Raw genomic sequence first — 23,651 nt, forward strand, 5'->3', positions numbered from 1 at the left:
AGCGCATCCTTGCAATATCAAACATGTTATTTCAAAAACAATTTTCTACTGCTCCTTTAACCTGTCATTTGAAACAGACAGTAGTTGACGGAATAATAAAAACAAAAATATATGTGGAAAGAAAGTTCTGTTAACATTTGATTGAACAGAAAAAGAAATGCAGATATTGTAAAATATTTTACAAGACATTATTGAGTATGTACTTTTTTATAATAGTGAATATGTACTTTCTATAATAGTTGAGATCGTAATGAAAGGAAAATTGTTATGTATTTGAATAAACAGAGGAAAGATGTAAATATTGTATAATCTTTTTCAATACTTTTTTTTATTATTATTATTATTTTACTCGAGATTTCTCTAGTTTATTAAAATACTTACCAACATATCCTCACAAACCAATATATGTTGATAGTAAAGTAGTTTAGATTGATCGAGCTCCTGGGCCTTTAGAATTTCATGTCACGTCCCCCCTCCTCCTCCCCGTTACGAAATCCTGGCTAAACGAACCAATTTATGTTCCAGTAAAATTGTTTAGAATGATCGAGCCCCTGGTGTGATGACCACAGCATTTCATGTCACGGATCCCCCCCCCCTCCTTCACGAAATCCTGGCTACGTGCCTGACTGAGGAGATATGAGATAGTTTAATTTGGGGCTCGAAAGACACAAAACACGAACTTCTAAGTCCGTGTAAGTGTCACAGCGTTTTTAAAAATCATGAACAGGGTTCCAAGTATATATATACGAGGAATAATCATAAATTTGTAATTATCACTTCGAAAAATCAAGCTACGACCATGAAACTTGGTATCAGTCCTTCCGTACATATTCAACCTCCAATACGATACATTTTTCCGAGCGGCGGATGACTTGGCGGAGACCTTAGTTGCAGAAGTCTTAATTTTGGCTGTTCAGGAAACGTTTCACCTCGAATATCATCTCATCATCACTCCAGAAATGCCTGCCACGCAGGTTTTTTTTTTTTTTTTTTTTTTTTATCCACGGAAAGAAAAAAAAAGTCACTGGGTGCCGTGTCTGGAGAATACAAGAGTGAGGCAAAATTTGATTGCCCAAAGAAGCAGCATGTGTGACTCTGTCCTGTACAGAATGAGCTGGAGCATTGTTGTGGAACAAAAATACCCACTTGGACAGCTTCCTTGACACTTTGTCTTGATAACCTCTCATAACCTCGTGTGGAAATTTTGGTAATATGCTTCTGTGATGATTTGTTTGCCTCTTATGAGCATAATCTGTTAGCACCACACCATGGAATTTCTAGAAAACTCAGCATCATCTTGTCCGACAATAGACTGGAATAGTGGTGACGTCATTTCCTCTCCGTTACCATGGTGATCGCCATTTTGTTTTCTATACAAACGTGAGTGTGTAAATGAGGTGTTGAGTAAACAATGGCTGTGAAATTATTTAGAATTTTTAAATACTCTAAGAACGAAGTAAAGTTGGTGCAAAAAGGCGAAAATGCTCTTGAATCTAATCACGTGTCCTCCGTAATGGATGGTGGATTTAAATATTTAAAAGGCAGAGTGCAGGCAAACATGAAGAACTGAAGTAGAGGTAAGTTTGTATCCATTATCCGTTTGTATCCTCGATATATTGCACAGAAGGGGAACAAACCATATGTAAAGATCGTGTTGATTTGTCTGTATTATGTAATATTACAATTGTGTGTTCTTATCGAATCATATTTGGTCATTTATTTTGACTTAGTAATTTTACTTTTGCGATTAAGAATTTTATGTTGCCTACAGAATATCGAAAATCTTTAGTAAAGAATTCTAGGATATTGCTTGTTCCATTTCTGCTCAATTACATTAATGTTTACAATTAAATACATAACCCATCACCATTTATGCGTTATTTCTCAGCCTTTGCTCGTTTTTGTATAGAAAATAAAATGGCGATCACCATGGCAACGAAAAGGATGTGACGTCACACTATTTCAGTCTATGGTTGGGTCTTCACTTTGTCGGTGGTTGTAAATCCACATATTTCCACTGCTTGCTTTGCTCATTTCAGGGTGTCTATCGGTCACGAATGTAACGAAAAAGTCACGAAATTTAGCTTTTGGGTCGCGTTTTTTTTTTTTTTTTTTCGTACAAATGTAAGTGCAGATTGGAAAATTTTGTTCTATAAAACGTAAAAATTCACCACCAAAAATGCCTATGGTCGGCTTTAGACTCTACCAAATCGCAAGCAAGGTATGTTTCTATTAGTGCTGTCGAAATCGGTTTTTGAAAAAACCGAAAACCGGTTTTTGAAAAAAGTGAAATTTCATAAAACCGAAATGTCGGTTTTGAAAACCGCTTTTGCGGTTTCGGTTTTGAAAACCACATTTGCGGTTTCGGTTTTGAAAACCGCTTTTGCGGTTTCGGTTTTGAAAACCGCAATTGCGGTTTCGGTTTTGAAAACCGCTTTTGCGGTTTCGGTTTTAAAAACCGCTTTTGCGGTTTCGGTTTTAAAAACCGCTTTTGCGGTTTCGGTTTTGAAAACCGCTTTTGCGGTTTTCGGTTTTCAGAAAATTGGTTTTCTGAAAAACCGAAAACCGCAAATGTCACAAAAATACGACAGCACTAATATCAAGTAACGAGAAAACAGCAAAGAATCTGTCCCCACTCCGGCTCACAGTTGCCTGATGGAGGGAAATTTCCCTCGGCGTAGGGAAAAAATGATCAAAATTTGCAGAAGGAAAAAAAGATATTTTTTTCTTAAAATGTCTTAAAGTGTGGGAAAATTCTTGGTGAATATACTTTTACAATTGGCAGAATAAAAAAATAAGTTGCAATTTCTCAAAGAGGCACGGCTATCGTTATTGGGAAGTAAAAAGATAGAATAAAATATGATCGGTGTTTCCTTCACGTATAAACTACTGCAGGTGTCTGGGACTTGCGATAATAAGCCAGTCAACACATGCAAAACCACAACATTCACATTTATCGGAGTGGCAACAAATCAACAATAAAATTGTGTATTGAGATAGAGATTTTCTTTTTTTCTTTTTTATTAAAAAAGGGAGGTGGTGCCTTTTTGTTAACAAAAGAAAGAGTGGCAGTACTATTTTTAAAAACAAGGGGAAAGAGTAATAATAATATAAAAGATGTCTGTCTAAGTGGATGATATTTCAAATTGAATTTCATGAGTTGCATGTGTATAGGGATATACCTCATTTCTATTGAGCTTAGTGTTGGCTTATTACCCCATTTTAGCGGGAACCACCCGATTTTCAGGTTCTATATTCGTCCCCCGCTTAAACATATCTTAATCACGAAAAACCACCCGCTTTTTGGGATTGGAGAAAAATCTAAGAGGACTTAGTTGGTATGGTACATTCAACGTAAACCGTTACACCTCTGACAATCTCAATCGCGATTGAGTTAAATTTGGACTCGCGCTCGGGCTCAGGCTCAGGCTCTGGGCTATCTGAGCAGTGCGCGTGTGCAGAATCATTTGCTAATAAGAGATCTGCTCTAATGCACAATGGTTTTCTTTGTGTAGTTCATGTGTTTTTAATGTAATGTATTGGAAGTTCTATACGAATGAATATTCGTTTGTAGATGTTGTGACAAACATACTTGAATTAATCATGCCTTCATAAGCTACAAGAATGCCGAACGACAATTTCAAGTGTAACTTTCAAGACTCTTATAGAAGCGAATTTACGTTTCTTAGCCAGGGCAGAACTCAGTTTGAAGCAAAATGTACACTCTGGAAAACTGTTTCGTTTGAAAAGTAGGATGCAGGGAAGCAAATTGGACCTCCCCTGATTTTTATATAGTTTGTAAATTAGACCACAAGGAACACGAATCTGAAGGAAATTTGACATTCCGAGTTTCAGAACTCGAGATATTAAAACTTAAAGTTTAATATAGACGCTATCTATCTATATGAAAAAACACAATATTCTCTATACGAAACATATTATGTCCTGTGAGATATATAAAGGTAACCAAGAAAGTTCTGTCGCTTTTTGTGGAAGTCTGTGTTCAATTGACCTTCATACCGTGAGTTGAATGCGAATGGATATAAGGCGAAGGTCAGTTGTTGGTGTGGGTATATCCAATATTCTACCTGGTTGTGGCAGTTCAGTTACAACGTGAATTTGTGTAAGGACTGAGTGAATATGGAACCTCCACAGAGCATCATAAGGGCGTGTATGCTATACGAGTTCAAACTTGGATCGAACACCACTGCAGCAGAGCGGAAGATACCTCAGGCCTTTCGTGAAGGTGTCGTGATTACGCAGACAGTGCAAGGGTAGTTTAACAAGTTTAAGAACGGTGACGAAACACTCACGAAAGACGCACCACACGTGCCGGAAGACCAACACATGTACAAAATGAGGATCTTCAGGTAGCAGTTGAGCCGAACTGTGGACAGACATGTGAGGAACTGGGGCTAATATTCAATGTTAGTGGAGAAACCATTCGCCAGCACCTCTATCAATTTGGGAAGCACTGATTTGTCTCCGGGCCAGAAGGCTACGCGTGCAGACACCTGTGATTCTTTGCTGTCTCGTCTGAGGAAGGAGGACAGGATGTTGACATGTGTTGAGAAGTGGGTCCTGTACGAAGCTCCACGGCGTCGTCATCATTGGTTAAAATCCCATGAACTGGTTCCAAAACAGCTGAAATCAGCAATGCAGCAGAAAGTCCTCCTGTGTGTTTGGACTGCTCACGACATCGTGCATCGGGAACTGCTACCGGGTGGTCAGAGAGAACATCAATGCAACTGTCTACTGTCAGCAGTTGAGCCGTGTTCAAGAAAAACTCAAAACCCTGGAGCCAACACTTCTCAATCGCTATGGGGTTCCCCCGTTACGGAACAACGCTATACCCCACATAGCTAGAATGAGCCGGGACACCATCCTACGCTTTGGATGGGAAACACTATTACATGCGCCATACTGTCCGGACATTGTACCGTCCTGTTATCACCTGTTCCTTTCCTTGGACACTCACTTTAGAGGACTCCAGTTCAACTCTGTAGTAGAGGTGCTAAATGCACTTGATACCTTCTTCGCTTCACGGCAAACCAAGTTCTACCGCGAAGGAATCCATGCCCATCCCAAACGTTGGCAGAAAGTCATTGATACTGATGGGTACTATTTTTGATCTTCCAGGTACGTCTTAGGTGATATATCAATGCTCTAAGTCATAGGTCAAAAAGCGACAAAACTTTCTTCGTTACTTTTTTACATATTACATAAAACTACTGTATAAGTTCTAGTATCTCGAGTTCGGGAAGTCAGAATGTCAAAATTCGTTCAGATTATTGCTCATTTTGGTCCAGTTTACAAAATATATAAAAATCAAATGGGGTCCTTTTTGCTTCCTGGTCAGTTTATGATCGAATATCTCGAGTTCCGAAATTCGGAATGTCAAAATTCCTTCAGATTCGTGTTCCTCGTGGTTTAGTTTACAAAATATATAAAAATCAATTGGGGTCTAGTTTGCTTCCGTGTTCACTTTATGTTCGAATATCTCGAGTTCCGAAATTCGGAATATCAAAATTCCTTCAGATACGTGTACCTTGTGGTCTACTTTACAAAATATATATAAATCAGGTAGAGTCCAGTTTGCTTCCATGGTCAATTTATGTTCGAATATCTCGAGTTCCGACATTTGAAATGTCAAAATTCCTTCATATTCGTGTTTTTTGTGGTCTAATTTACAAAATATATAAAAATCAGGTAGAGTCCAGTTTGCTTCCATGGTCAATTTATGTTCGAATATCTCGAGTTCCGACATTCGAAATGTCAAAATTCCTTCATATTCGTGTTCCTTGTGGTCTAATTTACAACATATATGAAAATCAGGTGGGATCCAGTTTGCTTCCCTGCAGCCGAAAAGTACATTGGAAGTGTCATCAAAGAAATAACTAAAAAAAAAAAAAAAAAAAAAAAGGACTAAGGATCGCAGGTCAGTATTTGTAACACGGAAGTTCACATCAATACTTACGGTTTAGAACCCTCACTTTTCTGATTTTAAAATATGGCAACCCTAATTTAACTGTGACTTGTACAACCATCGAACTATCCCTTTCGCACTGTGCTGCACATATTACCATAATAGCCTTGGAAAAAAAAAAAAAAAAAGTTAAAACACACATATAAATCAATTTATTTGTCTCGATCGATAGATGCTTTCACAATTGTTAAAAGGTGTAATTAAAAACAGCAAACATTGTTTCTGCTTTGAAAAGGGCAATCCCTTATAAAACCGCAAACACGGTTTCGGGCGGCTTTCGCTTTCGAAAAGAGCTTTTGCGGTTTCAGTTTCGAAAACCGCTTTTGCGGTTTCGGTTTTGAAAACCGCTTTTGCGGTTTCGGTTTTGAAAACCGCAATTGCGGTTTCGGTTTTGAAAACCGCTTTTGCGGTTTCAGTTTTGAAAACCGCAATTGCGGTTTCGGTTTTGAAAACCGCTTTTGCGGTTTCGGTTTTGAAAACCGCATGTGCGGTTTCGGTTTTGAAAACCGCATTTGCGGTTTCGGTTTTGAAAACCGCTTTTGCGGTTTCGGTTTTGAAAACCGCATTTGCGGTTTTCGGTTTTCAGAAAACCGGTTTTCTCAAAAACCGAAAACCGCAAATGTCACAAAAATTCAACAGCACTAGTTTCTATAGCATGGATGAAAATTCGGCCTAATTCGCACCCAAATTCGCTCTTAAAAATGTTAGGAAATTTTATGTTTTGGTAAAGAAAAGGTCACGAAATTTCATTTTGGAATTTTAGTAGATACCCTGTCTTTTGTCTCGGGGTCATAGTGGTACACCCAGCACTCATTCATGGTGATTTGATGTTTAAAGAAGTCATCTGGATTGGCCTGACGTAGCTGCAACATTTCCGCTGCTGGCTTGGTTCGGCGGGCGTTCTTGAGTGGTTGTGAGCAGTCGCTGAACCCAGCTGTCGGCGACCTTTGTCATGTCCAAGATGTTGAAAATTGATGCGTGATTAATTTTCATTTTTCCCATTATCGCCTTGATTCTGATACGCTGGTCTACGAGCACCTGGACCTCCACTTTTGCAATTCCCGGTTCTTCACAGAGAAATAATCTGCCATTTTGTTCTTTGTCATTCAGACTTGTCTGACTACACTGCAATCGTTTGCGCCACCGCAATCGTCTGTGTCACATGAGGTACAAAGTAGTTTTACTAACACATTAATAATATCTTTAACTAAGAATTACTCGATAATTAGTCGATTTTAAGACGTCCTCGAATCTAAGATGCACCCTGATTTCGCTGGGTTAAATTAAGGAAAAATAGTAATATGTTCCGTTTTTACTATTACGAAAGCGATCTTTGATATTGGTCATTTTCGTTGATTTTTATATATTCCTCTCCTCTCCCCATGTTGCGGGGCACGGCATGATAAAAATTATCCCAGCCCCGAATGACATGTATATTGAAAATTTGATTGAGATCGGTTGGGTGGTTTAAGAGTTAAGTTCTATTTATTTTTATATATTAATCTCCCCTCAGCCTCCCCTAGGTTCTACCGTCAAAGTGAAAATATTAAAAAAAAAAAAAAAAAAAAAAAAATCCAGACTCGAACGTCATCTATGTTGTAAATTTGAACATGGTCGGTCACGTGGTTCAAGACAATAAGTTTTATTTATTTTTATATATCTCTCCCCTCCCTTCCACCTACCCTAAGTTCTACCGTCAAAGGGATATGATAAAAACCAGCCCAGGTCCGAACCTGATCTATGTTGATAATTTGATTAAGATCGGTTCAGTGGTTTAAGCGTAATGAAGTCACAAAGACAGTCACTTTTATTTTATTTTGTTTTATTTATTTATTTTTTTACATATATGTTCCCCTTTCCCCTCCCCTACATTGTGCCGTCAAAGTAAAATGATGAGAACATCCCAGGTCCGAATCTTATCTATGTTGAAAGTTTGATCGAGGTCGGTCGGGTGGTTTAAGATGCATTAAGTTTTATTCATTTTCATATATTTACCCTCCTTCCCTCCCCTTCCCTAAGTTCTACCATCAAAATGAAATAATAAAAAAACTTCTCAAGTTCGAACTTCATCTGTGTTGAAAATTTGATTGAGATCGATCGGGTGGTTCAAACGTTATTAACTCACGAACATGGCCATTTTTATTTTAATATTTATTGATTTTTGTATATCTCCCCTCTTTTCCATCCCCTACGATATTCCGTCAAAGTGAAATGATAAAATCCATCCCAGGCACGAACGTCTTCTATGTTGAAAATTTCATCGAGATCGGTCGTTTGGTTTAAGAGTTATTAAGTTTTATTTATGTTTTTATAATTCCCCTCCTCCCCTTCCCCTAAGTTCTGACGTCAAGTGAATAGCTAAAAACACTTCCAGGCCAGAACTGCATCTACGTCAAAAATTGATCGAGATTGGTCGGGTGGTTCAAGAAATTAAGAGTCACAAACATAAGTCACTTTCAATTTGGATATGAAGTTTTTTTTGTTCACAGACACCGCTATTAATATATAGATGTATAAATTACGGAAAGTGACTCCAGAGCAACAGTTGGATTTTATTTTTTAAAAAATTAGTGGTATTAATACCTTTTAAAAATTATAATTTTGGTTGATTTTGAAGCAAATGTAAAGATGTTAGGTACAATTTTACTGATAAAATTTTTCAATCTGTATACTAATTATCACAATCATTACAGTATCGTACTTTCTTTCCCCCCGTTTTACATCGTACACAATCCCTTTATTTTCCATTAATTACAGATTTATTATTATTATTATTTTTAATATGTACGGACCTCCTTTATCCAATGATTGCATAATTAGTTAACTGTTACTTTGTTCTTTCAGTACCACTGGTGTCCAAAATGTGCCCGAGTGATACATACAAAGTGTATAAGCAAGGATCAAATGTTAGGATTGACACTACATTGTTGGGTTTCGATCAAACGAGTTGGCAGCGAGGGAGTAGAAGTTACATATTTAAAGGACAGCGTAAGTAAACCTTGGATTCTTTCAGCTGAACTTCTTAAGCTAAAACTATCTGTTGTAACTCTCTTTCTACAGTGGACTCTTTTTAATTCGAAGTCCAAGGGGACACGAAAAAACTTCGAATTATCCAAAATTCGAATTATCCATCAACATTCATTTTCACATATATAACAACAAACAAACCAAAGTACGGTGCATCAAAAACATATTCATATGGTGTAGACTTTATCTTTAAAGCAGCTTATTATTTGCTTGATCGAATACCCGCAAACTAACAAACGACATTGACTCCACATGATTCAAACTACGTGTACAATGGAAGATATATTTACGGACAACATCACAACATCCATTGAATAGCCGAAACAATTAAACTCCAGTAACAATTTGAATATTCTGTTCTCACTTTTAAGGAGCCGTAAACCTCATTTGCTTTAATTTGATTGTTTTTGTACGGTCAATAAATCTTGAATTTCATGTATTGCGTGGAATACGATATTAATAACATTTGGTTGACTTTATCAATGATTCAACTTAAATTTTCAACCAATCCTGAAACAAGATGAGATTGGCATCCGTTCTCTATCTTTACTTCTTCCCCAACTCACCTTCATCTTTATCATTACATAGATTTTCTATTTATCCTTTGTTTTACTCTTCCCTATGGCTGCATCTGGATAACTAAAAACACGTTAAAACTGTATTTCTCTGTTTACATCTGTCCAACATTAAAAATTTTCGACTGTATTTACTTCGAATTATCCAAAACATAGGTTCAAAAGTTCGATTTATCCAGGATTTTTTACTATTGTTTTCAATACAGTTTTCAAGGGGAATGAACTTCTGTTCGAATTATCCAATATTTCGAATTATCCAAGTTCGAATTAACGAGACTCCACTGTGTATATATATTGGTCACAAAAGTAAGAAAGGGTCGGTGTTATAGGTTTTGGGTCAATTTTTTCAATCTTACAGAGGACTACGTCGACTGAGTTTGGAGGCAAACGAATAAAATAGTTGGAATGAATTGCCAAAAGATTGATTTTTTTGCTCCACTCGTAGACATGCCACTGTAACAGACAGGTTTTCCCATACTTAATCTTCATTCCCCGATAAATATCAATCGGTTTACTCTATAAAAATAATTAATTTTTTACTCTATAAAAATAGAATAACTCCATGCTGTTTTTTCTTGGTGCAACTGCGTAATGGTCACGTCATATTGAATCAGCTGTTACTCAGCTCCAACCCCATCTACCGGCACTGCTTCTTACTAGCAGCTCGGAAAGACGTGGAAAACTGCGTCATATATATATATATATATATGGAGGTTGGTTGGTGTTGTGGGAAGAGAAGTTTCTGGATCAAGACTTAAAACTATTTCCCCATTTTGTTAGTGAACGGTGCTGACAATTGATTACTGTTCTTTAATGTTTAAACTTCAAATATTAAGAGACAACAATCAATTGTCAGCACAAAATGAGGGGGAGGGGGATTAAAAGTCTTGATCTGAAAATTGCGTTTAAACTTGTTTCCCATTCTCCCAAAAGCCACAGATAGTCGAATGAATAAAACAAATTAAATGAATTCGGGTGGCAGAAGATTCGCTTATGTTCTTAAGCGATTCAAGGCTGAAACTAGGAATACAATAAGGAAGAATTATTGTTAGTTATTTTCGTTGTATAGGCTGCGAAGAACTTCAGATAGTACAAAGGGCTCTGCAGAGTAATCCCTTAATTGGAACATTGAGTCAGAAATACATAACATCAAAATGTTAAGATTTATTTTAGTGTAAGTTAGAGTTGTATCACATTTTTCAAAATACTGGGGAAAAAAATAAAAAATAACACAATATTTTTAGTATTTACAAAGTGTTATAATCTAAATTAGTCAATCCAGGAAAATGTCATTGTTAACCATTGTATATCTCAATTGATTGTAAGTTTAGCAGCTTTTCTTGCCATTTTAAAGTATTGTATTTCATAAACTACTAAAAGTTTACGTTGTAAATGTATTATTATTATTATTATTATTATTATTATTATTATTATTATTATTATTATTATTATTATTATTATTATTTGTTTGTTTGTTTGTTTGTTATGAATTTAAGTGTCCCTTTTCAGCACCGAAGCTATATGAGACGTAGACTTACAGTTGAAGCCAAAATCCGAACCACCGTAATGCGTTCAAATTTTAATGCTCTGCTGCCGGAAATCGAACCCGGACCACATTCACCAAAGACGCACGCAGAGCCTCTAGGCCCGTGCGGATACTTATTTTTACTGAGTATTTACTATGTGTTAACCTTTTGGCACGATATGCATATGTTGGTATATTTATTAGTATGTTCTGTTCAGTTTTGGAATTGAAACATAAGGATAAGGATGATAACTTTAACATAACTGGAAATTTTGTGCTTATATATCATGATAACGATAGTATTTTCCACCATAATTTTTGTGAAAGTTTCAGTATTGATTTAATATCAGTAAGCATCAGTATTGATTTAATATAATCTTTCCAAAGGTTTTAATATTGCGTATATTTCGGCTGTGGTGAAATTTGGCGTGTTTCCGTAAGGCTTACCAGTCATTCGTATTTTCGGGGATTAACATTAGACAGGGATAAGCGGAGAAACACACCCCCAAAGAAAAAGAAAAAAAAACTTTCCTTTCCTACTGTTCAGCAGACCATTTCTTTTTCGTATTATTATTATTATTATTATTATTATTATTATTATTATTATTATTATTTGCTGATTGATACCAGTAAAAATTTTAGGAAATATGAACTAGCAGAGACTGGTAGAAAAGTAATAGTAATTGAGAAGAGTAAAGCTTCGTAAATTCATAAAGTTATGTGTAAAGATTGACAGGACGTTAAACTTATTAGGTAAGGAACATGACGTATTATAGGAAATTTGCTACAGAAGAACGTAAACAACATAATAATAATTATATCGTATTTGTAGATGATACAGCAATGATGATGGAGGTCGATCATGATTCCCAGCAAGTGTATGTAGAGCAAATGCATATGATCGCTGCGGAAGACCTACAGTTCCTACAACCAACAGAAGAAGCCGTTTGTACAAGACTGACCGCTCCTATTGTTACAACTTATGTAGATACAGAAAAGATCAGTTTCGAAAGGTCAGTATTGATTTAATATAACCTTTCCAAAGGTTTTTATATTGCGTATGAAATTGTAGATAAGTTTTTTTTTTTTTTTTTTTTTTTTTTTTTTTTTTTTTTTTTTTTAAATCGCCAACTATAAGTACGAAAAGGAACTTTTACTCTTAGTGATTTTTCCAAAATTACCTTTCAATTTTAGATGCACTACAGTGAATATTTAATCCTACAACAGCCAGTGTAGATAAAATACTTCTATTTGCTGACATAATAATTCTGTCACAAAATGCTTATATAAAATTCTTGTTTTAATTAGAAATGCATTTAAAAGGATAATGGTAAAGCTACAAATAGGAAGGATCATCAACATTTTTATAAATGGATAAGTTATTTGAATTATTGTTGTGAGGAGCATTTTTAATGTTACGCCTTACTTGTCAATAGCCCTGCAACTATGGATGGAGAATTTCACATTTACCCAAAATTGTATACCTGTATTCTACATGTTTTCTTGTCAATATACTCGGAATACATAGGTTCATTTGAGAGAATCTGGAACATATCGAAAATATAATTCTCTGTAAGTCATGGAAAACGAGTTCAATTAATTTACATTTTCTGTTATAAAGAAAGAACACTTCTATAGGCCACAGAAAACTGCATAATTTTATTTAGTTTCTTATAAGGTATTGATAAAGTAAATAAATAAAATAAAATAAAATAAAAAGCTGAATGATGCTAGTGACCTGCAGTTAGCATGTAGCAGGGGCGTCATTTGGGGGGGGGCAGGAGGGGGAAATTGCCTCCCCCCAAGAGTTTGAGGAATACATATACTTTAATCGATTGTGTGCTAATATACTAGCACAAATCGTAAAAGTCTTATGTTGGTGGTGCTCTTGCCTCCCTCAAGCGAAGGCTAAAATGACGCCCCTATCATGTAGTATGGATTTTTGACAAGGTATACAACGATGCTGTGTTGCAACCACGTGAATCAGGTATATTTTAGATTCTAATTTTTGATTCGTGCACGACTTAATGTAAATGTCCCTGAACCTTAGATATTTAGGTATATTAAAGGTTAATAGTTGTCCGAGAGTAGTATCTTCATTCGTAGGTAATTCTTCGCTTGCTTATATGGGAGAAAAAAAAACATATAAAAGAACTTTACAATTCACAAAATAGAAGTCGTAAAAGAGTAAATGACTAATATACTTTGACTTTTTTGAGTTTCAGTGAGATCTTGGCGCTATGTACTACCGTGCCATGCTGTTATTAATTATTGTCTACAAGTTAGGGGAGGCCGAAAGTGTAGTCTAGATAATGAATTATTGTAATCCACTCAGTGACTTACCAAGAACTGCTCCTCGTTTTATATACTATATTATATTCCATCAATATTTGGTACGTTTTCCTGCTGTTCAAAGATTTGGTACCAAGCTCGCTATAGCTTTTCCACATCACCACACGCAGTAAAAATTGCCTTAGGTTTGCACTAGGTTTTCTGTTCATTAGTTTTGCATCACTGAAAAGAGAATCCGAGAAAGTATAAAAACTATCAATTTGTAGCCCATAAACATATGCGATGATGTGGTTGATTCTGTATAGCTATATATTTTAGTGTTTATATACACCGTATATATATATATATATAAATGTTACTTGTCACAGTTATTCGTAGTGTGGAAATGTTTTTGAAGGGGGATAGTATAATGCCGACGATTATGCTCCGAGGCTATGAAGATGATGATATTGAACGAGATGATGGAATGACAGGGTTCCTACTGGTCAGAGAAAGTGGTGCAGGTCAGGGAAAAAGACTGGAAATCAGGGAAATTTTATAAAATATATTTTTTCTAACATTAATTGTACATCGATTTCAGCTTAGCCAAGTCAGACGTTTGTAAATATATATTAATGATCACAGTATGGGACGTTGTTCAGGTTTTTGTAGGAGGTAAATGGAATGTACGTATGAGGAATTGATTACTATTTGTCTTTATAGAATACTAGCAGCGTTCACCCCGCTTCGCTGGGGTCACCCCGGAACGCAATAAACTTTGTTACTTAGATAATTTTTACTTTTTCGCTTTCAAGTGATATGATAAAAACCATAGAAGATTGCAGTAAATGTTAACATTATATCGCCTGTCATTTATGTTAACCCGCCGAGTGACACGGTCATGTGGGTTGCATATAAATACGGTTAGATTTAGCTATGATGAGCTAACAAAGAATTTCTACGTTATGGACACTTGAATGGTCAATTATCTCAAGACACTGGTAATTGAAAATTAAAGTGATATGATAAAAACCATCTAGGGTCCAAATCTTAATAACCCCCCAAAAATGAAAGAAATTGGTTCAGCCGTATTAGCGTGATGAGCTAACAAAGGATTTGTACGTTCTCTTTTATATATATAGATATGTTCTCATATATAAATATTCACCGTTATTTATTCCTTACTTATATGCCAATGTCGTCCGACACCTGTCATGAAAGTCAGAGAATTTCCTGCCAAAGGTCAGGGAAATAGATTTCTCCAAATCAGATGGAACCCTGAATGAAGAAAGTGGTTGGTAGGAAACGAGAAAAAAAAAAAAAAAACCCACACGGTGATTGTCTATCATAAAGCCCACTTGCCGCGAGCTGTGATCGAACCAGGGACCCCACATAACAGAGATGAGCGCTCTAGTACTGACCCACCGTGGGCCTGATGCATTAAATGTAATACATCTTTCGGAAAGACTAGTGAAAATCAAAATTTGTCGACATGGAAAGATTGAACAGTCATAGTTTAGTGCAAATATGAGTAGAGTGAAACCTACGCGTACGGAAGTTATAGGTTACAAGTAAGTTTTAAAAGTCACAATTTTCCTTACATACAACTGATAAGGAGGCATTCGGCATTAAACCAGGAGCAGTTTTTGGTGAGACATTGAGTAATTGAAGAATGTGTGTGTGCTGTGTAAAGTTTCTAATTATTGAATGTATTTGTTAATACAATCACACACACTGCTTCACAATTACTAAGGAACAACTAATTTATGCCATGTAGCATTCCCAGCAGTCGACTAATTACGGTCAAATGCACTGCAGAGAGCGTAGTTTAGCAGGATCTTTTACCTATATAAAAGGCAAAGCACGAAAGCTCTGTCTTCAGTCGAAAGTGCATGCAGTGAGGTGTTTAACGTAAATAGCGCCATAGGTGGTGGAACTCAGTTCTGTGAAATTCAGTGTGGTGAGGCAATAATTAAAGGAGCAGTTCGAGTTAAAAACAAGTTTGGTGCAATAGAAAGAGAAACAAAAAATAAGAGACCCGTATTTTTTTATATCTTGATAGGCCGTCTCGTTCAGCTTCTACAGGCATTTGTTTTTGATGAATCGTAAATGGTGACGTCATTGGTGGGACGTGAAAAACTCAATGTGAGTCAGCAACCATTTCCTTGTACGCAGCTGATAAACCTTTAATAGTGCATTGGATTTAATAGATTGTGTTTTGGATTTGTTAGCAGTCTTGCTCTGTGTTGATTTCTTGAGGGAGGTTTCTGTTAGTTGTTTTTCCTATAGCATTAGTATAAGAGAGAGCAGTAATTACGTTTGTTGTGCGAAACAGTGTTTCTTCCAGACATGTTTTTAGGGTGGCACTGTCTCCCGGAGCTCTGAGAGATTCCCCCGGAGGAGACCAAAATAATACGTCTATATTGTAATAAATATAATAGTACTGTGAAAAATTATGTGCCTCTCCGAATACTAAGTGTCCCCCCCCGGAATTTTTTTTCCTGAAAGAAACACTAGTGTGAAGTAGAAAACACATGTTAGTACAGCGCGTGCTGTATCTGTGAAGTGAAGTAGAAATGCCTAACACCTGCTGTGTTTTCGGTTGTAATTCTTGTGCAATTAAAGCTGAGGACGTAAAGTATCTTTTCTTACGTTTCTAAGTTGTGAGAAATCACCAGATTGATATAGATTATGGCCCAAGAAAATCAATGAAAAAAAGAAAGAAAAAAAAGAAAGAAACCAAATAAAATCACTCGTGTTCCAAACATCTTGAAGAGCTTGTCTTCGAGAAGTCAAGTTTAATGAAAGAAAAGTTAATGCCAGTGGCGGATCTAGGCTGGGGCCGGGGGCCTAGGCCCCCCAGTTTTTGAGTGACAAAATTGATTTAAGTTATTATTTAGATATTTTTGAAAGTTTTTAGTAAACATGATGTACATATCATAGTCTGAGTTCTGACCCCCCCTGAGTTTTTACCGTCTACATCCACTTCTGGCTAATGCCAAGATAATTATTTACACGCAAACTGATGAAGAATGCTGTTCCAACTATATTATTGAAAGGTTTAAAATCCGAGCCATTGAACAAGCACCGATCTATGTCCAGTTACCAACATACAAATATCGTACAAGACGCAATTGATGGTTGTAGTCAAGACGAAGCATTAGAGGGTAATAGAGACGATGTCACTCATGATTCTGAAGATATTGCTTTAGAAATAAGCTATACAATATAAATTAGGGAGTGAAATATACCGGCTTGTAGAAGGAATCAGTGACGATGACTGTTCCTCAAGACATTGATCCATCGTTTAATTTCTCTGTATCATGTGACAATGATGATGAAACGGGTGATGAGAGTTGTTCCGGGGACAGCTAAGAGAATAAAAGAAATTTAACCGGTGAAGTGGTTTTCGTATTCTGGCAAACTTTACAGATGTTATTTCATTTTTGCCTCATATGTTACGCTCCTGTAATACCTTGAAGAACAAAATTATAGGGTCAGTGTTAAAAATTGCAACAAAACGTGAAAATGAACATACTTATGTTTGGGAATCGGAAGAATGATTAAAGAAAAGGTACTTAGGTGTTGCAGCAATCTCGTCCGCCATCTATTTACATATCGGTTTCAATTTTTTTTTTTTTTTTTTTTTTTTTTTTTTTTTTTTTTTTTTTTTTTTTTGAAACACTGAACTCATGCTTTATAGGATACGTTTTATAATATTATAAAAACGTTTGTACAGCCCACCATCAGATATAATTTTCTACATGCAGATGATATTTGTAAGTCTTTGCAATCAGTTCTGAAAAAGGAAACCGTACTTAGAACGTGCCACCGCACCTCTCACAAACGAAATGCTTGGCACTGTTATAGTATGTAAGCCTGCTCTAGCTCTTTGCCCACCTATGACGTCATCACAAAATCTTTCTTCCTCTGTTACTCGCTAACGACTGAACGTATCGCGATCAAACAAACACCATTCCTTTTAGAATTTTCAACTCTACAAATGGAAATGAATTGTAAAAAATGCATTTCTAAGTCGAACTGCTCCTTTAAGTGCAAAATGGCTTCAAGACAGCATTTAAGTGCGTACAATCGTTGACGTGCCGTTAGACGGCTGGAAGCTGGTCAAAATGGTCACTGCTGTGGTGTCAGCAATAGGAGTGTCAAAAAGTGTCATCTCGCGATTGAAAAAGGCCGCGGAAGGTGGAAATGCGATACGAAAGCATGCTGGTGGTCGTCGAAGGAAGACCACACCTCAAGGCGATCTATATGCATCTATAGTGGCGAAAAGGAATAGAAAGTGCACTCCGCGTCAATAGTTGCAGACCTTGCAACTGCTACTGGTACACATGTATCTGCCAGAACCATTTCGCGGCCCTTAAATCAAGTTGGTTTGTATGCAAGGAAGCTTGTTAAATGCATCCCACTTCAGCAACGCTTTTGTCGCGAACGATTACAGTGGTCTCAGGAACATGTAGGGTGGGATCAGTAACAGTAGTCCAGAGTGATATTCTCCGACGAATCCCGTTTCATTGTGACAAGTGATTGTGGTCACCAATTACAGTGGAGAGAGCGGGAAACATGTTATGCACAACAGAATGTTCATGAGCGTGATCGCTATAGCCAGGGCATGACGGTGTGGGCAAGCATTATGCACAATGGCGGAATACCGCGTGATATCTTTGAGCGACGTAGCGCGACATCGCAGCGGTATTGCAGATAGATTCTTCTGAATCATGTTCGTCGTTTTCGGGGTGCGGAAGGTCCGGACTTTCTGTTCATGGATGACAATGCGCGTCCACACAGGACCGCTGAAGTATCGGACACATTTGAACATGAAGTTATTACACGTATGCAATGGCCTGCTTACTCTCCGGAGCTTAATCCGATTGAGCATGCCTGGGATATCCTTGATAGACATGTTTCTCAGCGAACGCCCCCTCCAGAAATCTTGCAAGAACTGACAAACGCCTTCCAAGAGGAGTGGGACAATATTCCCTAAAGACTCCTCACTAGTTTAGAGGTCAGCATGAAGAACAGATGCAGAATGTGCGTTAGTGTCCGAGGAGGACACACATCTTACTGAAACACTTATACCTGTGTCCTTCTGGCGGAAGGACCTATTTTGCGTGCCTGTTTGGACATGTCCCAAAGAGTACCTTTTCCTTTTTTCGTTCTCTTCTTTCTCCGTGTGGCGCAATCTGTACCATATTCTATTAGAATAATAGTACACTGTCTCTACTGCATATGTACTGCGTTTCATTTCTTCCCTCAATGTCTATTCTGAATTATTCCGAAAAATGGCACTGTTTCTTAGCATTTGTCAAGCAGTGTAGTACAACTAATTCTTTGGATGCTGCTATGTTCTTTAATATTAAGTATAGTAATCCCGTTTTTCTTTGTTACAGAAATAAATCGGGTCTTTGGGGTTGGAGGTCAGACAAAACAGAAAACGTGAATGGACACGACTGTAAAGTATTCAGTGCAACCAACGTGGAACTTGTGACCAAGACTCGGACGGAACATTTAACGGAGGTAGACAAGGTAAAAGCTAAAACGCCAAAGACGCCTCTTCAGTCATTTCTCGGTATTGCAGAAATGGAAGAGAAGGATGCGGCACCGGAAAATAATAGTGTATGTTTTTTTCTTTTCTTTCTTGTTTTCTTTCTTTCCATTTTTTCTTGTGGTACATGCTTCTCCATATATTTACGATGCATGAAGAATTAATGACACAATTATTTTACAACGTTGTGATTGTGAATGTTGTTACACGTTCTGCATAGAATTACTGACGGGATGTGTATTCTTAGAAAAAAATGCATGATTGCGTAACTAAAAAAACAAATAGGTCAGACTTCGCGAATTTTCTGCTTCAATATTAGCAATATTTCAGTAAAGCCATATAGTCATTTTATTTAATTAGCACGAATTTTTGTGTCGGTATAAAAGGAAAATATACTATTTTACCTTAGTACACTGAAGAGAAAATGTATTTAAAAAATTGTATTTATTTTGACTGTTATTTCTTGTATTTCTAATATGTATTTGTCAAACTTACGAAAAGCTTAGTATTTAAGATACTAAGAAGAAATGATAATACAATGCCCCGGTACTTCAATTACTTATTGAGTTTAGAAAGACTTAGGGCTCGGTTAGAAGAGAAACTTTGTACAACATTCTTACAGAGTTTGGAATACCGAAAAAGCTAAATTAAGATTAATTAAGGTATATTTAAATGAATCCCAAAGTAAAGTCCAAGTAGGAAAATTTATATCCACAAGCTTTCACGTTGAGAATGGCCTGAAACAAGGAGATGCGTTGTCGCCATTATTATTTAACTTTGTTCTGGAATACTCTATAAGGAAAATCAAAGATAGTAACCAGGGCCTAGAGTTGAACGGCATGGCATATGCTTATGATGTAAATTTAATAGGGGATGATAGGAGAAAAATAGAAAGAAATGCAGAGGTCTTGCAGGGACATGGGTTTAGAAGTAAATGCAGAGAAAACTAAATACATGGAAGTTCGTCGGGATAGTAATAGGCAAATTAAGGATGCGTTAAAATATCAAATAATACTTTTGATAAAGTGGATACTTTCAAATATCTAGGATCAATATTAACAGACCATAACCATATTCACGAAGAAATTAATTGTCGACTAAAAGCAGGGAATTCGTGGTATTATTCAGTTCAAAATCTCTTGTTGTGGCGAATTCTGTCGAGAAATTTGAAACTTATAATATATAAAACGATAATCATGCCTGTTCTCTATGATTGCGAAACATAGTCGCTTACTCTGAGGGAAGAAAGTAGACTGAAAGTATTTGAGAACAAGATTCTGAGACGAATATTCGGAGCCAAGAGGAACGGGAATGGGGAATGGCGGAAACTTCATAACGAGGAACAACATAATTTATACGGTTTACCAAACATTGTTAGAGTCATCAAATCTAGGAGGCTAAGGTGGGCAGGTCATATAGCGAAGATGGAAGAAAGTAGGAACGCTTTCAAAGTCTTAACTAAAAGACCAATGGGAAAACTACCATTAGGAAAACCTAGGCGCAGATGGCAGGACAATATTAAGATGAATGTCGCAGAATTAGGAATACAAAGTAGAAACTGGATCCAGTGTACTAAGGATAGTAGTCAATGGAGAGGTTTTGTGAACACGGCAGTGAACCTTCGGGTTCCATAGGCCATAGAATTAGTTTTTTTCAAAAAGAAGAAATGATTTCTCCAGGTTCTGAGTTACCCAGTAAAGTTAGGAGTAAGTGACTTGGAGTTATATTTACTATTAATCGTACAGTCAAAGTGCCTGGACGGATGTCTAGAATAGGATTTGAAAGTCTGGTAAGTTAAAATTTGATAAAGATTAAAGGTCTGTTTGATAAAACATATATGATAATACACGTGAATTATCTGTATTAAAGGTCTATTCTTATATACTTTGTAAGTATACTTCAGGTAGACGAAGTATTTACAGAAGTGAAGCGAATATTTTTAAATGTCTTCAAGATGAAAGTAGCGTAACCGCTTCAGGATGAAGAAGCTAATATACAGTTTAGTGCCAATAAAATTAAAAATCTGTAACTAAGTTACACAAGTGAAGTACTAACTAACAGAAAAGAATGCAGGTTGATATAAATATTTGAAAAAGCTAACAAACAATCAGAAAAACTGGTAAGTGCCTAGAATTTGGTAATAGGGCATCCCACCGAATATACTGTACATACAACAAGAAGATATTGTTTCAGATAGGCGACACGCGTTGCTTGCATTGGAAATATGCATGAGGTGAATAAGGTTTTAGTTGGGTAGTCTTTAGCAAGCAGACCTTTGGATAAGCAATAGCCAAAGAAATCTGCAAGATGGGTAGATCTTTCGTAGATGGTAATAATGATCCTATGTGGATTGGTTAACCCAACAAAATATCCATGGCGAGCTTTAGTTTCTGTTGCTGTGAGCGTTCATGTTTTTCAGGCATAAATTTAGTTAGTGGGCTAACAGAGAGTGTTTTGTGAATCTAACACATAGCTGTCATTTTGATCGTAGTTATCAGAGCATTTTTATATACTGTTATCTGCGAGAATCTCAATACCATGAGGGAATCACGCAAAGAAATGAAATACCCTATGTTACTGTCATGAATGAACGATTAAGTTTCAGATCACTATTACTGGCAAAACTTATCATTTTGTAAAGCTTCTACGAGCTACAATAAAAGGAACTTGTGTTCATCAGTTCGCTAGTATTGTCTTCTGAAGGAGTGAAGAACTAATTGCCGAACGACCTTATTCCAGATTTGTGCAGTAGGTGGAAGTGATATGCCTGTCGATTGTACCGACAGGGAAAAATCAATATTTGCTATGGTAGCGTGATTGGTGCGCAAAAGGAAGGACATGCCTCTTTCCGTTTGGTATCCAACAGAACCTCCCTTAGTTACGCGGTAAATGTCAAAACGGTATTCCTCCTCAATCCAAAGGTTCTCAAGCATCTGTGGGGTGATGTTGCTTATTGCAACTACACTTCTTTCATCCAAGTCATTCAGATCTTGAACCTGAGTAAAATAAACCTAGTCCTTAACAAATCCCCATAAGAAAAAGCCACACAATAAGATCTGGTGATCGTAGGGGCTATGTCATGAACTTTAAATCTCTTCTAAACCATCTTCCATTGAAATTGTCATCAAGGAAGTCTCTGACGACGTACGAAAAATGGCATGAGCTCCATCTTGTTAGAGAATTGCTCCGTGTGGGAGTTTTACAAGGCATTGCTGCAACATGTTTAGATAATTGTTCGAATTCACTGTTGCCTCAGCGAAAAAGAAGGGATCGATAATTGTGTTCTTCATGACACTACATTACACTTTACTTTCGGAGAATCGCGTTCTTTTACACGCACTTCGTTAGGATGTTCTTACCCTCAATAGTTACTTCTGTTAACATGCCCACTCCCATGGAAGATCGCCTCGTGTGAAAAACAAACACTGTTTTTATTTTATTTATTTTTTTTTTTTTTGTAAGCATTTGTTCTGTGACTTGTATCTTCAGCGGCTTGTCAACCGGTTTTTATGCACTGATAAAGTTGAATCTTTTAAGCATGCAGGTGCAATCTTTTGTGGAGTACCCTATGTACAGTTGCTTTTGGGGATTGTAGTTTCTGCTAGCTTGTATGGATTGGCGGGGTTTTCTGCTAAATGAAATACGAATTCTCTCCACGCTTTTTTCTGGCAATTTCCCGTTTTGCGTGTTTACTAGTCATTGGTATCAACGATCCCGTTTCTCGTAACTCCTGGTCCCATTTCTTGATGCATATGTAAGTTGAAACTTCGTCGTTTGCACTGACACAATAATGTACACGAAAACGTCTCTGAACAAGTTCCACCAACTTCAATTCCGCCAGCAATAACACATAAAACACCTGCTGCGGTGTCCATATGATGACTGGCAAACAAGCAATAAGTGTTTGACGGCTTTGTGGCTACTGCGGAAGATGGCAGCACTTGTGACACTCGATGCATTGTTAACAAAACTTTCTGAATTATTCTCTACAGTTCTACAATTATTCTACAGTTCTGAATTATTTCTTACCTTCATTTTAATCATTTGTTTCATTGTTACATTTTTTCTTCTATTATAGTCCTAAGCGGGACACACTACTATCTGAAATGCCGTTCTTCGAACGGGGAAAAATATTTATGGAAAAATATTTTAAACGGTTTATGGAAAAATATTTTAAACTCTCTTACTATACGCATTTTAATGAAAGTGTAATGATAAAAATTCATTAAATACTTCTATTTTTTTTTTTTTTTTTTAGAAAGTTTGAACCCCTTTCCCTTTAAAACGGGAATTTTCAAAGACGCTGGAACAGGTCCTCCTCACCAAATTTCATCTTCCTAACTTAACAGGATCGTGAGAAACTCAATTTTTCGCATATATTTAATCTCCCGTTCCCCTTCCCCCTTAGGATACGTTTTAATTCAAGTAATGTGATAGGAACACAGGTCAAGGTAGTTGATAACTATATCAGGGTGTCTATCGCTCACGAAAGTCATGAAAAAGTCACGAAAAAGAAAACGGTCATGAAAGTCAAGAAAAGGTCACGAAATTTAGCTTTTGAGTCACGATTTTTTTTTTTTTTTTATCTGTACAAATATAAGCACAGACTGGAAAATTTTGTTCTATAAAACGTCAAAATTCACCACCAAAAATGTCTGTGATCGGCTTTAGACGCTACTAAATCGCAAGCAAAGCATTATTCTA

At 36.7% G+C, this 23,651-nt stretch overlaps 1 protein-coding gene across 1 annotated transcript in view; it reads left to right on the plus strand.

Annotated features, from left to right (window-relative positions):
• Nucleotides 1-23,651, plus strand: part of LOC145694574 (ankyrin repeat domain-containing protein 13D) — a 90,646-nt gene that overhangs the window by 20,590 nt on the left and 46,405 nt on the right. Inside the window, exons 5-7 of the mRNA XM_081770915.1 lie at nucleotides 8,831-8,974; nucleotides 11,946-12,126; nucleotides 18,793-19,018. Of these exons, the coding sequence (XP_081627041.1) occupies nucleotides 8,831-8,974; nucleotides 11,946-12,126; nucleotides 18,793-19,018 (551 nt within the window). The remainder of the gene's footprint in view (nucleotides 1-8,830; nucleotides 8,975-11,945; nucleotides 12,127-18,792; nucleotides 19,019-23,651) is intronic.

This window comes from Thermobia domestica, chromosome 9 (genome assembly GCF_964235325.1).
Source record: "Thermobia domestica chromosome 9, izTheDome1.hap1.1, whole genome shotgun sequence".
NCBI lineage: Eukaryota > Metazoa > Arthropoda > Insecta > Zygentoma > Lepismatidae > Thermobia > Thermobia domestica.